The following is a 20,005-nucleotide window of genomic DNA, read 5'->3' on the forward strand; positions in this document are numbered from 1 at the left end:
TGTTAAGGAATTGGCCCATAAAGAATCTTATTATTTTCTTTTCCTTAATTGTAGCCAATCTACGACATTTTTTTAAAATAAATTGATTTTCCAGAGGAGTTTTTATGCAAGGAAAATTCTAAAATAAAGTGAGGAGGCTAAAGATCATTGTGTCTAAATTTCATTATTTCTATGAAGTTGGTTGCTATAGTTTTACAAATCAATCTCATGAAAGTTTCCCATCAAAACTGCACATATGTGAGAGAATGAAGATTCGAAGGCTTTCTCGATATTTCTTAGTGGCGTGCGATAATGTTTGGAAAGCCAAGACATATAGCTAGAAGTTTTTTTATTTTTCCAAAATTTTTCAAAAGCTGAATCGACCATATAAATCAGACGTGATAGAAAGACGACGAGTTTCCCAAGCCAAGAAAGATTCTTTCCTAGTTTGTGTCATTAATTGTTTAGGAATTTGTTTTGTTTTAGAAGAGTTTCTAACGGATCTTTTAATGTTTTTTTAGTGTAGATAAGGCTCCCTAAGCTCTCTTCGATATGATACCATAATACCTTACCATTACCATACACCACAATTCACAAGAAGAGTTTAGGGACGTGCTTATCCATGGATTCCAGGTTCTATCTTTCCTTTACTTTTATTTTTATGTGTAACTAAGTTATTTTCTGAGGTTTATGATAAGACATGACATGAATATTTGCGAATTACTTTTGTTAATTGCTCCTTGATTATATGTCATGTTATACTCTTTAATCTTTGTGCATATTTTATTCTAGACTCAGATTTCAAATGGCTAACCACCTTTAGAAATTTTGCATCTAGACACTTAGATAAATCTATGAGGATGAGCAATTGATTAGGTTTATTTGGAACAAAGATTAAGAAGAGTAGATAAATTAATGAGGATGACCAATATCAAGCTAGTCCTACTTGGTTAATACAATTCTTCTACGCTTAATGAGTTTTTATGCGTTTAATTGTATGCTTAACCAATAAAATATAGTTATCATGTACAGATACACGAGTTGATGTCTGACCACATATTAATCCATACCTTAGAAAGAATATCCTTTAAATTGAAATGGTAATTAGATAGTAGTTGGCTCTAGGAAAATGAAATAGGTTTGTTATGGGTAGATTCATAACCTTTGGCTTCATTTTTTTTTTTCTCAAAACCTTTATGTTGTGTATTTATTTTATTTATTCGTATTTTCCTTTTCTTGTTAGTTTTAGCTGTAATCAATTATTCAATCGACCTGGTATTTGTATATTTTTACTGCAATTGATTTGTGCGCTTACAAATTTAATTTGGTTTAAATTAATATATTATTTAGGTTAGTTTAAATAACCATGAGTACCAACCGTGAATGACCCTGACCATGATCATTCAAATTGTATATATGAAATCTTAAGTTGTTCGGATTGAAAAAAAAAAACAACAATGATTATTAAAGTGAAATTGGATGTACATATGTCAACTAAAGAGTGGTCTCACATAAAGATGTGTGTTAAGTAGTTTCACTACTAATTGTACTCAGACTTTTGTGATAAGACCTCTCACGTTTTTTGTCTACTAATAGACCCGTCGTTTAAATTGATGACAATATTGATGCTAGATTAATTAGCGGCAACTGACATTGAACCACTAATACACTTCTAAATGATTTTGAAATCCATATGTTTTCTAAACTAAACATGATTGCTCTCATATAAAATTCATGTACTCTCAACACATATTATTGAAAATAAACATACTAAATAAATATTTAAGATAAAAAAAAGTTTAAAATATTAATTACGTTTATATACTCATTAATAACTACGTCGGTACGTGGATCAAATTCAACAAATATAATAACTTTACTCATTAACGTACATACGAATTTATCAATAAATATAAGGCTAGTCGTATACATACTATCATGTGTGAATAGAAACATCAAGGGAGGATGCCCCTATGACTTTGAGTTAGAAGCATGGTCCGAAATGCCGATAATATCGGCGATATATCGCCGATATTATCGGTTTTGAAGGGTACCGATTTTTTTTTCTATATCTAACGGGTTTTCGGGATAATATCACGATATTATCGATATGGCTGACCCTCGGAGAAGAACGCCGGAGCTATAGAAGCTCCGGCCGACTGTAAAACAGGACCCTAGACTCCGATCTAGGTATGAAAATGAAAAAGAAGACGAGATGAACATTTGTATATATGAAATTTGCCGTGAAATCATCGGAGGTGTTCGGAAATTGAGTCGACACGCACGGCCTCGCCGGAGTTCGCCAAGTTGCAGAGATGAGAAGGAGAGGGAGAAAGACGATGCTGATGATGATGGGTGTGCATGTGTGTATGTGGGTCTTGGACCATCGGCGCAGAGAGGTAGAACGAAAGACGACGGCGGCGGCGACGATGTGGGTCTCTGTGCGTGTGTGTGGGAGTGGGAGAAGGATCGAGAGACCTTGGGTCTCTGTGCGTGAGTGTGTGTGTGTGGGAGAAGGATCGAGAGACGTACGTGGGTGGGATTGGGAGATCTGTGTTTGTTCTTGACGGGGGAAATTGACGTGGGAGAACGGAGAAGGGGGAGAAGGGACTCAGAGAAGAGAGAAGGGAGAAGGTTCGAGAGAGTCTGAGAGAATACGTATGCGTGTGAGAGGTGAGTGTGCGTGGGATGTGTGCGTGTGTGGTGTCATGTCGGTGTGTGTGTGGTGTCGTGTGAGGTGAAAGATGTCAAGTGTATATAGACATATAAATATTATGTAATGCATTTGTAACCTGTAAAGCCTGCAACACCAATAATATTCTTACTTTTTGGTTTTAGATTCTAGCAATACTTGCAAAAAATTTATGTGGCCCTTTGATGTGGTTGGGTCATCTCATCTGAGATGCCTGACTGATTTTACAATATGTCCATAACTTTTTGCAGTTTCAGACCATGGACATCAAATAATACTGCTTTTATAATGAAACCGTGTCTGTGTGCGTGAGTCCGTGATTTTTAGGTTTCACATGCATAACAGTGTATCATTGTCTATTATATTCTTTCACGCGGCACGCCTTATCAGAGGTGGAGTGATAGTATCAAAGAGGCATTCAGTATTTTCGTTTCTTCTTCTTCCCTTACCATTTTCAAAGCTATTCCAGATCTATTCCAAAGCTTGAAAACAAACGGTTCCATATTTAAGGTAAGTTTACAAACTTAAATTTATATTATTGTAATTTATACAACAACAAATAAATTTGTATGGACTCGTATATTAATTTTTTTAAGTAATTAATACTATCATGTTAAATTTTGTAAGTAATTAAGTAATGTTAACAATTACATGTTAATTTTTTTAAGTAATTAAGTAATGTTGTATAATTATTCCCTAGGATAATTTTAATATGTTTAATGTTATTTATTATTTTATTTCCCTAACCATTTTCAAAGCTATTCCAAATCCATTCCAAAGCTTGAACACAAACGGTTCCATATTTAAGGTAAGTTTACAAACTTAAATTTATATTATTGTAATTTATACAACAACAAATAAATTTGTGTGGACTCGTATGTTAATTTTTTTAAGTAATTAATACTTGCATGTTAATTTTTTTAAGTAATTAAGTAATGTTAACAATTACATGTTAATTTTTTTAAGTAATTAAGTAATGTTGTATAATTATTCCCTAGGATAATTTTAATATGTTTAATGTTATTTATTATTTTATTAATATTAGGTTTTATTATCAAATTTGATTATGCTTCATTAAATTGGATTATTCATTAAATTGGATTATTATCAAATTGTATTATTATTCATCACCATGTTTTATATTAGGATTATTTTTAATTATCAAATTGGATTATTCTTCATTAATATTAGGTTTTATTATCAAATTTGATTATTCTTCATTAAATTGGATTATTCATTAAATTGGATTATTATCAAATTGTATTATTATTCATCACCATGTTTTATATTAGGATTATTTTTAATTATCAAATTGGATTATTCTTCATTAATATTAGGTTTTATTATCAAATTTGATTATTCTTCATTAAATTGGATTATTCATTAAATTGGATTATTATCAAATTGGATTATTATTCATCACCATGTTTTATATTAGGATTATTTTTTTATCTAATTGGATTATTATTCATTAATATTAGGTTTTTTTTAATTATCAAATTGGATTATTATTCATTAATATTAGGTTTTATTATCAAATTTGATTATTCTTCATTAAATTGGATTATTATTCATCACCATGTTTTATATTAGGATTATTTTTTTATCAAATTGGATTATTCTTCATTAATATTAGGTTTTTTTAATTATCAAATTGGATTATTATTCATTAATATTGGGTTTTATTATCAAATTGGATTATTCTTCATTAAATTGGATTATTCATTAAATTGGATTATTATCAAATTGGATTATTCATTAAATTGGATTATTCATTAAATTGGATTATTATCAAATTGGATTATTATTCAGTAATATTAGGTTTTATTATTCCATATTATTTGTATAATTACTTAAATTTTTACAATCATTTTCATTTTCATTACTTCGTATTTAATTCTTCTGTAGAATAACTTTATTATTTAGGTTCTCTTATTTTATCAAAAAATAATTGTCTAATTTTCATGAAAAATTAATATAGGTACATTTAAGATGTCAAGTGGAGTTACTAAACGTGATCCAGCTTGGGAACATGGAGACCCAATAGACGGAAACAAACATGGCACAATTTGCAAATATTGTGGTCGGGTAATGAAGAGTGGCGGAGTGACACGACTTAAGTACCATCTTAGTGGATTAGATCCAGCAAAAAATATCCAACGATGCGATAATGTCCCCCCAGAAGTGAAGGCATTCATCAGCACATTATTAAAAAATAAAAAACAGCAGAAGGACAAGATAACACATGGAATGGAAAATATTCGAGCTGGGCTACGAGGAGAAGTCATTGGCCAAGCGGTTGACAGTGATGATGATGACGATGAGGACGAATGTGATGATGACATGGGACCTGAAGAACGACGCAGTTTGAAACAAGCATTACGTGCCTCCAAACAGTCAGCATGGGAAAGAGAACACCTTCATAAAATTCCTAATAGGGGACAAGGTTCCGGGACAAGTGGTGGTGCACAAATGAGACGGGGAGGCAGTATTAGAGAATCACAACCAACACCACCAATAGCCCCAAGTTTATATAAGTCATCCAACGCACGTCAAAAGAGTGTTTGGAGTTATTTCAAAGGAGGTAATGTGAAGGAGGGAATGGGGCGTCTAATTAGCAAGTTCTTTATCTATGAAAATGTCCCTGCTGAGAAAGCATCATCACATCATTTCAAAAATATGGTAGTGGGATGTCAACAGGCCGGTGTTGGAGTACAACCTCCCACTCCCTATGAGATAAGAAACAAATATTTGGATATGGAGTATAAAGACATTGGCGAGTATGTTAACAAGTTGAGGTCAAAGTGGGAAACTAATGGTTGCACAATCATGTGTGACGGATGGACTGGGCCGACCAGATTGTCTATCATCAACTTCATGGTATACTCCAAGGGAAAGACAATTTTTTTGAAGTCTATTGATGCTTCAGACCATATAAAGAACTACAAGTATATTTACAAATTATTGAGGGATGTAATCATGGAGGTGGGAGAGCATAATGTTGTCCAAGTCCTGACCGACAACGGTTCTGCATTTGTCAAAGCTGGAAAAAAGTTAATGAAGCATCATAATGTGTTTTGGACATCATGTGCAGCACATTGTATTGATCTCATGTTTGAGGCAATGGGGAAGAGAGAGAATGTTGCTACTGTGGTCAAAAGAGCTAGAACGATCACAAATTATATTTACAATCACGGTTGGTTGTTGGCAAAGATGCGTGAATTTTGCAAAGGAGAAATCATTCGTCCAGCTACCACTCGATTCGCCACCAACTATATTGCATTAGACAGCCTACTGAAGAAGAAAGCAGGGTTGAAGCAACTATTCACTAGTGACGATTGGGCCAACCACAATTTCAGCCGCTCAAATACAGGTCGTATGGTGGAAAGTATAGTGCTTGATCATGCTTTCTGGACTCAATCAGAACATGTGTGCCAACTGTTTGAACCTCTTTACAAAGTTTTACGGATCGTTGACACAGAAGTGTATCCTACTATGGGGGCAGTATATGAGTTGATGCGTGTAGTGAAGGATGAATTGGAAAGAAAACATGGTGCAAGGTGGGTCATCAAGATAATTGAAGATCGATGGTATAAAACATTGTACCACGATTTGCATGCAGCAGGTATAAATTATGTCATAATTTGCAATTCATTTCTTTAGTTGCATAAGTTTTATTTCTCTTATTAGAGTATGTGTTTCTTTGAACAGCCTATTATTTGAATCCTCGATACCAATACAGACCCGGTGTTGGAGATGATGGTACCCTTATACGTGCTGTACATAATGTATACTCTAAATTAGACCCTGTATCACCAGCAGTTGGCCAATTTGGAAATGAGGTACACAATTACTTAAATTATAATAATTACTTAAATTATAATATTAATAATTACTTTGTTGGATTAAACTAACACGATTTATTGAATTCAGCTAACATGGTTTAAAGATGCAAGAAGAACTTTTGGAGAACCAACATCAATTGCTGCTCGAACAACAATGTCTCCTAGTGAGTGTAAACATATTTCACTATAAGTTTATAATAGAATTTGTTCGAGTTATTAGGCTTATCAACATTGTTTTTCATTGTAGCTGAATGGTGGATCATGTATGGGACCGATGCACCAACTGTGAGAAAGTTAGCAATAAAAATATTATCACAAACAGCTTCCTCATCTGCTTGTGAAAGAAATTAGAGCACATTTGCACTGATACACACAAAGCAAAGAAATAGGTTGGCGCATAGTAGGTTGGAAAAATTAGTTTATTGCTACTACAACATGAAGCTTCAAATTCGAGATAAGGAAGCTGAAATAGATCATGTCGACCGTGGTGACCCACTAGATGTGTTTGATATTGTTGGTGAAGATGATGATACGGAGGGTAACCAACTTTTTCAATGGATTAGACCTCTTCATTTAGATGATGATGAAGGCAACCCAGCTCCCAGAGTTGCTGAAGAAGCACGTAATGAAGGGATAAATGTAGAAAGAGTATTAGAGGATGAGGTGGGATCTAGCAGCGCTGACTCTTTGGATGAACTTTTCCTCCCAAGACCAAGAAACACTGGAATTCCACCTTCTTCCAATCCTACACAACCACAACATCGTGCTGATACTAATGATAGCTCTAGTACAAGATCAGGAGACTCACCTACCATCGGAGGTGGGAATGATGAAGGACATAGTGGAGCTGGAGGTAGTGGTGGTGGATATGGAAACTATTATGGACCACCACCTCCCGGATATATGAGCCCCTTCACTGGTGAGGCAAACTTCACGCATGCAACACAGGATGATGACCATGGCAGTAGGCGGGCAGGACCAGGAATTGGTGCCATAGGGAAGAACTATACTCGCAGAGAAAGAGGCAAGGGGATTTTGTCAAGTCAAGAAGATGACTCGTTATCTAGAACTTCAGACTCTGTTGGATTGGGAAGTAATAACTATGGTTATACTCATAACCAACCATTTCCCTACCCTTCATATCCCTACCCTTCATATCCCATTCCTGTTGGGATGGAATCGAGCGACTCATGGAAACAATCCCAGACTCAATCTTCAAATGATTTTTCTTATGGACAACCTCAACCAATCTCGGATCCATATGGGTGGCATGTTAACAATTACATGCAAAACTATTTTGGGGATTTATCATTTGATAACTACTCTTCACAATACACTCATTCTACACATAGAGATGATGAAGATAGTGAAAAATTTGAACTTCATAGGAACTCTATGTGGTACTAAAGTGTAAAATATTGTACTAATTCATTATATATAAATGATTATGGTGTGTTTAGACTTCTTTCATTAATTACTACATATTTTCTACACTCAGAATGTTTGTCAGATCGCTATATAATCAACTTGATAATGTTAAATCCATCATGCAATGCATTTCCTTCCAATTTTTTGTGATAAACTAATAGATAATTGACTATATAAACATCCTACAAAGTTTCAATAAAAATTTCCAAGTTTTTCTTACAATTTCCGTGGTTTCCATGTAATTTTTATCGATATCGATATTTTACCGATATTTCCATCGATATTTCCGTGTTTTCGGATTACCGATATTTCCGATATTACCGATATTTAATACCTTGGTTAGAAGGCTGGTGGTAGATACACGGAATAAGTAATTGCGACGTTTGACCTTCCTATAAGTTATGTAGAATGAGATGCGGACTAAAAGCCCACTTTCAACAACACCAATATTGTAACGACCCAATTTCTTAATTAAGAAGATAATTACTATTACAGACCCAAAGAAATTAAACCCTAAGATTTATTTTTAAATTAATCACCCAATTCCTTTTCTTAGACAAATTTTCAATAAAAGATTAATCTTAGTTATTTTATGGCTGCATCTAACTTCTTGTTAGACTGTTTACGTACCCTCGATAGGGATCAAGTCATTCGTAGTTCACCTTTCATCTTTAATACATTTCCTAAAATATTCAAGTGGAGGAAATATTCAATACCATATTTGGCAATTGAAAAACATCAAATGGATACCCAAAAACAAATTCAGAATATTGAAATCTGCGTAAAAAGGCAGCATCGGCTCACTGGCCACGTGCCACCACAGGTGGCGGTGTCCGGCGAACGGAAACTCAATTTTCCGACGAACTCCAAAAATTACCAAATTTTACAAACTTGTAGAACACAACAAGGGGAACAATTTTCATACCTGGGCCGAAGTTCAATTCAGCCGAGAAGACGTCAGAAATTGCCTCGACTTGCCGGAAATCCAGTTTTTCGGACTAACTCTAAAAATTACCAAAATTTACAGGTAGTTGGAGCTCAATGAGAGGAACAACTTTCATACATGGGTTGAAGTTCAATTCGACCGGGAAGCACCTGAAATTGGCCTCGCACCATCGAAAACCCTAGAAATGGGTGTTCTTGACTCAACGCCAAAACGAACTCCGACGCTACAACCAACGATTGGGCCTTTCTCCTGGGATTGAGAGGAGTCTATTGGTGGTGGTGATCGATGGTAATCGTTGTCGGAATCACCGGAAAAGGGTAAAAAGCGTCGGACAAACCGGAACTTTGTAGCTTCGATATGTAAAATTGAGTTAGAAATCTAGAAATCTAGCACTACATGGACGTTGGGATCGCCAAGAGCTTTCCATGGACACCAAGATCACCCAAAACGAAAGTCGGATGAGGGAGATACGGCCAGGTCGGGTCAGCGGGTCAAAAGGGAATCCGGTTCCTTATTCGTCTCATTTCCCCTCCTTCCCTCCCTTCCTGATTGGTCATCCCCTCTCCTTTTCTCTCCCGCACCTCTCTCTTTTCCTCCTCTCTCCTGCTACCATCTAGCAACTTCTTCTTCTTTTTTTTTTTTTTTCTTTCAACTAAAATGTCTCTAATTTATTCATTATAACTCCAAATTACATTATGTTTACGTCCACGCGTTCGTATCGACGAGTACTACCCAAATATGTAAAGAACTTTGAAAAATCATGAAATGATCAAATATGTCCACAAAGAATCCCGTTTAATACAATAGGGCCATTTTCGTTTTTTTCACTTATCAATAAATTTTACGACGTAAATTATAATAATTTCCAGTAACAAAATTTTAAAATTTCTCGATTAAATTTTCATAACCATAAATCGATATATTTTCGATTTTCTCTACATATTCATATATCTTAAATTTTCAGGGTATTACAGATATTGTCTCAAACTTGTTAATTACCACATGCACAAACCATGTGGGGTTTATCACAAAATCTCTCAGTATTAGTTGGAGTGAGGTTAGGATATTTAAATACTTCTTTTCTCAGAAATATGATCGATGTGGGATACTACAAAAGTCATTGATCCCTCCCTTTCTCTTTACTTTTGTATGGTAATGCTTGGCTACTAACTAGTGAGTACTTACCTTTTGATATTGTCTAATAATATTTTAACATGTTTTATTGTTTTTTTTAAGGACGTATCATCAATTTTTCTCGTCTTTAAAGAACAAAAAACACTTGACAAGGGACAACGAAGAAGCAACAACCAACAGCCAATAATCACTTATCTTTCTTACGATTACACCCTTAGAAAAAAAAAAGTGGCACCTATAAAAAAAAGATTGGCTTGGTCACATTTTTTCATTGGATCGAATTAAAAAGTGAGTATATAGAGTACTCACTAGTGAATATCTAAGTATTATCATTTTTTTTACAGGTCTACTCAACAAACTTTAACCATTTCATCTCTAATTTAATGCACAAAACTTCTCACCAAAAATCATCCAACCCAGAGACCAATTCCCGCTTGCTCTTGTAATTACGTATTGAAAAAATAATATGGCAGCTGGGTAGGTATACGTGCATGCGTATGCCTAAGAATTAGGGTTTGGGACATGCAAGCACATAAAGTTGGCCCTACTTTTGCCTATTTGTGTTTATGTAAGTGATGGTAGACAAGAAATTAACTAAGACTTGCACGAAATGATCCTAATATTTTCTTCTTAATTTGGTTGTTTGTTGTGGCATTTGCTAGGCCAGTTCGGGTATATCTTGTTGTCTCATTCTTAGTGTTTAATTTCTGTCACAATCGGTGATGTTTTGTATCCAGGTTAACTTGATCGAGCTCATATGTTGTGGGGACCTAATGGCACCTCTTTTTACCTAAGAAGATGATCAAGATATATAGCTATATATTAGTCCACCTTTGCTTTCCCTCCATATAAGCATCGGTGTCCTTGAAAAGACTCTAATCTTATCATGGGACATAAAGTTGGCAGCATGCACCGCCCTTAAGTGGGCAGTTTAAACTATAAATGTGATTCATTCTGATAGAAACGATATTCCACCGTAAGTGGGAGGGAGTTATTTTATTCTAAAGGAAATGAGGATTGGGTTGGACCATACAATGAATTATTCATTAACTTGGTATCGAATTACATGTAAATATAATATGTCCTTGTCATCTATGCGAGTTAAACTTGATACATTTAACTTACAAGTAAAAAAGTTTACCACTAGACTGTAATACTAGAAGTTAAGTGATGTTAATGTCTATCATCGTATTAACTGATGATGAATCGATGAATATAAATTTCGAACTTTACGTAACACATAAATTAAATCACACTCATCTAACAATTATTAATATGATAGTAATGCTCACATCACTCATGGTTGAACAAAAATACTCTCCATAAATTTTCCCAAACCTTTAAGCTTTTTCAATTATTTACTTATTTTATGGAAGGCCTTCAGGGTTTTAACATTCACACAACTAGCCCCTATCAAACTTGGACTAAACAATTTTAAATGTTTAGTTATGCCAGCCTTTAGACGTTAAACCTTAAAATTCAAATCGATTTTCTGTTTGTTGAGCAAACTTAGCTGGATACATATAAAGAATTGAATAAGTAGACTCTAAGCACTTCATTGAAAACTGAGCTCATAATAGAATCGTTAAATCTCATGTTATACAAAGATCATGTAAAAACAAAACTGTCAACTCACATTAGACATAAAGTACGATGTCCATGGTCTAATCGCATCACATATACCATGATCCCATAACACCATGTGAAGTAGATTCATTAGTTCAATTACAAATCCATCCCTTTTACACATAGATTTGAAAGAGTTTCAGCGCACCACGAAAAAATTAAAATAAAAAACTTCCCTAAGAGAAAAACCAAAACCAACACAATCCTAGTGAGTTTATGAAAATTATTATATATAAAAATAAAAATAAAATAATCAAACTAGTAATATGTCACCGCTCCACATCTTCCGGTCACCAAAAGAAAGTCATGGAACCATACCAGTTAAATACATATATAGTGGTATTAGCTTAAGGTGAACCTTACGTATTGCATCTCCAAACTCATATCAGGTGACAATTAAGCCAAAACCTTATATTAGTTATGTGCATGTTGATAATAAATCCCCATTGATAGGAGGAGGAGTCTTGTATGTGCTTGTAAGTAGTTTGGTTACCCCTATATTGCCAATTTGATTTTAAGGTGGAACCTTAACTTTCTTCATCGTATCAGAGCAGGTTGTCCTGTGTGTGAAGTCTCATTTGTATTGTCCACATGTTAGGCGCGTGAAGCCTAATGGTCACACATGCTCTGCGTTTGCCCATTTTTGTTATCCACGTGTTAGACTTGAAAAGTCGCCACACTTGAGGAGGTATGTTGAGAATGAATCCTACATTGATGGGAGGAGGGACCTTGCATGTTATAAGCAATTGGGCTACTATCCATATTGCCAATAAATTTTATGGTAGAACCTCAACTTTCTTCAGTGTGTTAGCCAAAAAATGTCAACTGCTTCGACAACTAAAGTTTCACGATAACCCTAAAAGTAAGAGAAATAAAAGAGAGAACTGACCAAGAAGGATTGCTAGCAACGCCAAGGCCAAAAGAAATGTATGATGACTAATTTATTTTCTTTATTTTTTCTCTCTAACCGGTTTGGATTTTTTCAAGTGGTATTCCAAAAGGACAGGAGAAAAATGTACTTAAACTCCTGGTTTCACAAATAACCTAACCAATGAGTTAGGTAGCTTGACCATGTATATTATATACTTTTAGGATTACACAACTTTTTAATTTCGGGAAGGACTAGCTAAAATAGTTAGTTATATTATAGGGAATTTCTACTAAATTCACGACCCATTCCTTTATCATTTATTTTAGAAGCAAAGCAATATTCAACCAAACAAGGGTAATTTCCATTTCTTCGCGACGTACATTACCTATATATTCTACGACTCTAGGGATGTAAGGTTGTTGACCAAAATGGGATATATAGGAGTTTGCTTGCAGGGCAGAAAGACGATGACCTAATGTTTTTAAAAACTGTAGTTTACCTTCTTAGAAATGCTTAACCAAAACAGATAACAAAATATACAAATAAACAAACATCAAGGAGAGTTTAAGATGTTGATGAAGGGGAGAGAGAGGCTACCAACTGCACACATGTTTCTTAAACAGTACTAGCAATTGGGCACACACAATGTAAGTGCAAATTAAGAAAGTGTGGAACCAATTTTCCAGTACAATAACTTATCAACGTAAGAGAAATCGTGAATGTTTATTCTTTATTTGGTAAATGAAGTCATGAAGCTTATTTACTTATTTCCTCAAAGAGGTGGGGAGTTGATTTTTTCTTTGTGATAAGAGAGAGGTTTTCTTAATAATTAGTAAAGATAACAGGTAGAAGTTTTCAAAACAAGTGATGGCATGCGCAAAATAAACAATGGAAAATTTAGGGATAATTTTTGAAGTGTTATACGAACTTATACATTGTTTTTAATTTGTCATATGAATTAAAATTTTAAGCGATTTGTATTTCATTCTAGCACCATTATGTTTTCCATTCAAAATACTTGCACATGTCCTGTGTTTTGGGTTATTTCAAACATTTGACCTCATTTTCATTTTACTTCATTGTTTACCATGAGCAATAACTTTGTAAAAACAATGTAACTATGATATTTCAATCGTTTTGGAGGACAACTATACTTCAAGAACATGCGATATATATTTGAAGACTATATTGTTGGATAGAAACTCAGTCAAAAATATTTATATTATGTCTTTATACTAAGTTTCGTTTTTGTTTTAGAATAAAAAATATTTTTCCTTTACATAATCATTTATATTTTTAGTTTGTAGAAACCCTAGATTTTTGTTTTGTCGAATGCAACCTTTTAGAAGGGGAGTGGAGAGTTGAAGTCCTAAATATCCCAAAACATAATTCATATGCAAGGCATGTTCACAACTTGTTTTGGATGAAAAAGCTAACGAAGTTAATGACATATAATAAATTTATGATTTCAGAAATTGGATATAACGAATTGCTTAAAATTTTAGTTCATATAACAAATTAATAAAATTATATAAATTCATATAACATTTAAAATTTCCCCCAATCCTTAAATGTAAGCAATTATTCCTCTTTAAATGACACCATATTTTATTAGATAAACATATTTGAATCCACTCATTCACTTTGAAGATCAGTATCTTCATATGTGTCAAGAAAATCGTCTTTAAGAAATGAGTAAATTGTAATAATAGTCCCTCAATTTTAATCAAATTGAAGCAATGGTCCCTCAACTAAAAATCCATTACCATTGGTCCCAACTCTTCAAAATATGTAGCTATGGTTCTTTTCGTCAACTTCGTCAAAATTTTGTCAAAATAAGTTATGTTGGAATGACCATTACTACAATTGGGGTCCCTCAACTCATCAAAACATGTAGCTATGGTCATTTTCGTCAACTTCATCATAATTTTGTCAAAGTGAGTTGTGTTGGAAGGCACCATTGCTACAATTGGGTTAAAGTTGAAAGATCATTGCTCCAATTGGAGTTAAAGTTGAGAGACCATTTCTCCAGTTAGATTAAAGTTGAGGGACCAATGGTAATGAATTTTTAGTTGAGGGACCATAGTTGCACGTTTTGATGAGTTGAGGGACCAATGGTAATGAATTTTTAGTTAAGGGACCATTGCTCCAATTGAGTTAAAGTTAAAGGACCATTGCTACAATTTACTCTTAAGAAATTAATTAATTACAAGTAATTAATTATAAGGTAAATTTGTCTTTAAGAATTTTTTTAATTGAAATTTGGCTAAAAATGATTATCTATAAGAAACCTAAAACATCAAGGGATGTTAGTGTAATGTCTCAAAAAACTCGATAAACCTCAGGGAGTGTTAATGTAATTAACCTGTAAGGAGCTTGTTGCTGAGTATTTTTTAATAAACGATAGCGTTAGTAAGTTAAATTGTTAATTGTTAAGAGATAGAGATCGGTAGGGATCGAATTTGTAATAGGGTGCATATACATAATTTTTTCGTCACTGTGATAAATCATGATCTGCAAATGATTAAGTGCATTTACTTACCGTCAACTTTCTAGTCATTCCTACAAGGGGTGGGCTAATGGGTCTAGGAACTGCAGGACGAGGCGAATCTAGTGAGTTCAGGAAGGGTACGTGGCGGGTACAAATTTTGTAAACTCCAAACGGGGGCGGGCCGGGGGGGGGTCCGAATTTATGAAAAAAATGACCCCTAGCCGAACCGTTGGTACCGTCCATTATATAGAGATTAAATCTTCACCAATTTTTAGTTCTTACTTCTTCCAAGGCACAAATTCCTTATACTGAAATTTAGTTATATAATTATCCAGCAACAGCAGCCATCTATACATTATTTTCGTTTGGCTAAACCTAAAAATAGAATCATTCACGGAAGCACTTACATAGTTAGAGATCCTTTTCTCAGAGTGCTAAAACTTTTAGGCTGTCCAGAATATTTACTCATCCAAAGCAGAGTAAAACGCATTTAGTATCAGGGTCTAATGCTGTTTCTCTTTATTTGTAAGTGAAAGGTAGATTCGACGGGAGTAAAAAGAGAGACAATTGATGAATGTTTTAATAAGAGTGACAATTGATGCACTAAATTTTCCAACTCCATCCTGGTATAATCCCAAACAGAGTTGAAGTACATTTGTTCTTCTGATCTGGTAACCAAAACTTTTTAGCCTTACATCATTCCCGGAATAATAGAGGTTGATGATTTCGAATAACGTTCAAGGAGTGACAAAACCCTGGTAGCCTTCCTCCTATGGCGCCCATCCTCATGAATGTTCCTGCTAGTTAGTCCAGCAAGATTTAATCTAGCTGCTGAACCATACACCTCAACCATTTCCTTCGACATGAAAACCTTTTCGAGAAGACTCAATGCGTCTTCTTGCAGAGAATCCGTTCCCCAACACAATATCTCCAATGTCGGCTTTATGGCATCAGCGTCATGCAAGACACTGGCTCCTCTTTGAGGAGAGGCTTCGAGAACCAATGTCGAAAGAGTTTGAATTGCTTCGATGGCAGTTTCATAGACCTCTCCCGATAAGAGCCTTACCAAGTCAGGCAAAGCTTTCGCTTCCAAAAGACAGAATGTGGAAGTCACACTGCAGATACCACCGTGTGCTGAGCATAGTGGAGCGCCGGATGGCTTGAAACATGACCAGCAGCCAGAGGGTTTGGAGACCATGGTGAGCTTTGGAGTGCTTGTGGAAAGATTACCAATCAGAGCTGCAGCCCTCGCCCTTGCAGTCACTGAGCTGGACCTGAGAAAGTTTACGAGCAAAGGGTATGCTCCTCCTTCAACCAGCTTACGCTGCGATTCCAGGTTTGTGGGATCCGTAAACCTGAAAAGAGCACTTAGAGCATTTTCTTTTGCCTTCATAGTCCCTGTTCTTAAAATGTTTATGATTGCAGTATGTCCATCCAGTTCGATTAACTTGTTGGTTAGTAATCTTTCGGATTTTGGCAGATTTGCCAATAATCCAGCAGCAGCCATCTGTGCATCACCCTTGTCATCATTCTCAAGGAACCCCACTAAAGCCTCCAGTCTTCTTGGCTTCAGAAGGTATTCCACGACCCCCTCAGGCTCATGCTGCGAGAAGAGGAAGAGCAAATTTATGGCAATCTCCCGAATCTCTGAGTCAGAGTGATCAAGTAGAGGAAGGACTAGAGATATGGCATTGGCAGTGAGAACAACCTTCTTTATCAGCCCTGCATCGAACTTGCAGATTCCAAGAAGTGAGCACAAGGCAGGCCTCCGGACATTGTAGGCCAAGTTGGGATTCTGTTGTAATTCAGTCAAACTGGTGACAATTGGCTCTAACTCTAGTTGACAACCATTTTCATCAACAAAGAATTTAGCCCCATCCGTGTCAGACGTAAATTTCTCCAGGATTTCATAACATTTAACAGCAATGATTGAGGGTACATGGGGAGTGAACGCTAGCTTTAGAACAAGATTAACCCCACCAGAAGCAGCAATCAGTTCTTTGTTGGCTCTGCAACCTGATAATTCAGCCAAGGCGGATAAGGACAATTGTTTTGATTCAATATTTGCAGACACCATTTCGAGCAAAGGAGGTATAATCCCTTCCTCACCAAGGAGCTTCAAATTTGAGTCTACCAATTCCATTTTAACTAGTGTTCTCACCATTGATAACCTTGAAGTTTCCGGCCCTGGAAATTAGAATGATAAATGCATCAGTAATCCATCGTTAAATGAAAAAAAAGGCAATTCAGAAAAAACAGATTTATTACATCCAAATCTTTTCATTTTTTTATGTGATTGAAGGAATAGAATATAAAGAAGATGTTATATAGGTCCTAGGAGATGAATCATCTTACCTTGAACTATGCGATCAACAAGTGGCTTATACCAGCCAGATTTAGCTGCACAAGAAATGTTTTCCTCATCTATGTCGAAAAGATTGAGCAAGATTTTCTCTGCAATCTCAGCTGACTCCCTCACAGTTCCCTTTAAAAGGGTGTAAACAAGGAAAAGAATTGTACTGCATTGTTTAGAGAGTTTCCTGCATGCACACGCATTCCAACCAGTTGTGTCCTGCAACAATTCATATAGCAACTCAATTGCAGCCGTTGAGATGCTTGAGTCGCGGCCTAAGCAGGGAATGATGTGATCCCACCCCTGGGAGTCAACCACTTTCTCCTAAACGAATTGATCGAAAAAGATTTAGAATTCATAACTTTGTCCAACTCTGAAATAATAGATTGTAGTATTCTTTTTTATTTTCAGCTTTCACTTTCTTTTAGTTGTTTTCCATACATACAAGGAGTATCAAAGATGCTTACCTTGTTTCTTGCATGCCCTTGGACAATATCCTTTAAGGTGATCAAAATCTTCCTCTTCACTTCTCTGTTGTGAGAATTTCCAAGGATGGAGATTATAATATCGGTGAGTCCTTCAATGGCGATCCAGTCCTTGTTAATAGAGTTCTCTGTCATAAGATCTTGCATTTGGCTTAAGGCCTCTAACATTGACGTCTCAACGCCTGATAACAACTTTGCCTTGGCAGATCGGATCTTGAGACAATAATTTAGCTCTCTCCACTCTTCTATTGATTGTCTCAGTGGGATGTTACACCTCCACGAAGTATCTTGAAGAACCTCAAGAGTTTCGGGGTCAGTTCTCTCGCCACTTTCAAACCAAGCTATGATAGCGGCTCTCTCACATGTAGTACCAGTGCAAAGACTGACTGGTTCAGCCATCACAGTTTTTCTAATACAGCATTTAAAAGGCTTAAGTGGTGGAATATATTCTTCACTCGGATCATACCTCTCTATGGCCTGCACCCGTTGCTTGTATTGCTTCTTGACTTCTTCATAATCCCTCGCAGCATCAGCTCGAGAGAGCAACTCAATAATCTGACCTAAGAAGAAAACTTCAGCTCTTTCTTTCCTGTTGGCAGCTTCTTCTTTCTCCTTTCGGAAATCTGCAAGCTCCTTGCTTATCTCCGAGGGCTCTAAAGGCACCCCAACTGCCATTGCTATTTCTGCAAGCATGTCGTTTGCAAAACCTGGGCCAAGGGTCTGATCATCAAGACCTTGTTTTAGCTTGTCGAAAACTTGGAGCTGAGACTGTGAAGCCTCGATTTCCACTCTTTGCATCTCATTCTGTAACCTATTCACCTGATCAGATATCCCCATTAAGACGTCGTTGTTTGCAAGGGAGAGAGCAGCCAAAGACCTTCCAATATCCCTGGTAACGTCTTGTACCTCCTTGACAATGTGCCTGCACTTGACAAGCAAGTAGAAACGTGCTCGGTTTTTGTACTTGTCAACCAGATTATTAGCCCTTTTAACATCTGTTTCGAGGGACTCCAAAGCAACCCTTGCAGCTTGTGAATCATTCAATTCTTGACGCTGTAGTTCTTTCAAAACCAATCCAATGTCAAGCAAATGGTTCGAAAGGACCTTGAAACTCTCCTTTTCGAGAACATCTTTCGCAGCGTTGGCTGTTTTAATGACCTGGTTCGTTAGCACAGCCAAGATGGTACCAATAGGTATAAGTTCCAATGCCATCGTTATACTCTACGCCAAACCCTTTATTCGAACAGAAACACGATCGCTTATAAGATGAAGGCTACAACTACCGAAGCATACTTGTCCTGCACACGAAAAACACACAAAAATACCAAGAAATTGTACCAATCAACGTTCTAGTTGGTCAAGGATAAATTACTTTTTACAACAACAAAATAAACTGCAATCCAAATTGCAATGAACAAGTCACACCCTTTCACACGGAAACCTTTGAATTCTGAAATTCTGCTAATCGAAAAAAATTTACAAGTTTAATAGTTCAATCACAATCAAAGTGCCTGGTTAAAAAGCTGAGAAAATCAGAAAGAAATATCTCAGCTTTAGTTTTGGTCACTAATCCGTTGCCCGGAACATGTAAACGGAAGGAAAGTGGACAATCCAACTGGGCCAGAAGATGAACATTGCAACACTTGCAAACGAAATACTTTCAGTTTCAAACTGGTAAACGAAACAGTTATCAAACGGGCTGTTGAGAGAGCGTCCCAGGTCGGGGTAACGAGAGAACTTGCACGTACTTATAACTAATTCGGATAGAAATAAGCAGGAAAAATAAGCACAAGTATATTAAAACATGAGAAACCCAGAAAAAAGCAATGAAAATTAGGTACCTGCCACAAGAGAAGTGCATCATCATATTTACAATTGGAAAAGTTGGTGTTAACGCGATCAAAGATTTGCTCCGGTTGGAAAATAGCACTCGCTAATTTGCTATTAGCCTACTGCTATCGCTGCAGGGAGGAAGACTTAAGCAAGTCAAGGCTTCTTTCTGTGGCTGTCACTCACCATTTATTAAATATTGGTTATTAATTTTAAATTACTTAATTCACACGCGGCGTGGAAAATTCAGAGTTTCTTTGTGTTTTCGACTTGTAAACCACGCTTCACCTGACTGAATATTTTTATGGAATTTCACGAAAGATCA

The 20,005-nt window shown here is 35.8% G+C and overlaps 2 protein-coding genes across 3 annotated transcripts; one reads left to right on the top strand and one right to left on the bottom strand.

The window, feature by feature from the left end:
- The first annotated feature begins 3,060 nt into the window (after window positions 1-3,060).
- On the top strand, window positions 3,061-7,982 carry LOC139190657 (uncharacterized). Its single transcript, XM_070811038.1, has 6 exons — window positions 3,061-3,181; window positions 3,430-3,479; window positions 4,653-6,296; window positions 6,383-6,513; window positions 6,605-6,680; window positions 6,764-7,982. Exons 3-6 carry the CDS (start codon window positions 4,664-4,666, stop codon window positions 6,865-6,867), a joined length of 1,944 nt encoding a protein of 647 aa, XP_070667139.1. The 5' UTR covers window positions 3,061-3,181; window positions 3,430-3,479; window positions 4,653-4,663; the 3' UTR covers window positions 6,868-7,982.
- A 7,578-nt stretch (window positions 7,983-15,560) lies between these two features.
- On the bottom strand, window positions 15,561-19,952 carry LOC103447354 (U-box domain-containing protein 43-like). Of its 2 annotated transcripts, none has more exons than XM_008386547.4 (4): window positions 19,692-19,952; window positions 17,833-19,148; window positions 17,368-17,689; window positions 15,561-17,199 (listed from the first exon to the last, which is right to left on the bottom strand). In XM_008386547.4, the coding sequence occupies exons 2-4, from the start codon at window positions 19,060-19,062 to the stop codon at window positions 15,704-15,706; spliced, it is 3,048 nt and encodes a 1,015-aa protein (XP_008384769.3). In that variant the 5' UTR covers window positions 19,063-19,148; window positions 19,692-19,952; the 3' UTR covers window positions 15,561-15,703. The 2 variants fall into 2 exon arrangements, with proteins under 2 accessions (XP_008384769.3, XP_070667140.1); XM_070811039.1 differs by having other exon boundaries at window positions 17,368-17,584; window positions 19,692-19,911.
- Between the last annotated feature and the right edge of the window lie 53 nt (window positions 19,953-20,005).

This window comes from Malus domestica, chromosome 13 (genome assembly GCF_042453785.1).
Source record: "Malus domestica chromosome 13, GDT2T_hap1".
NCBI lineage: Eukaryota > Viridiplantae > Streptophyta > Magnoliopsida > Rosales > Rosaceae > Malus > Malus domestica.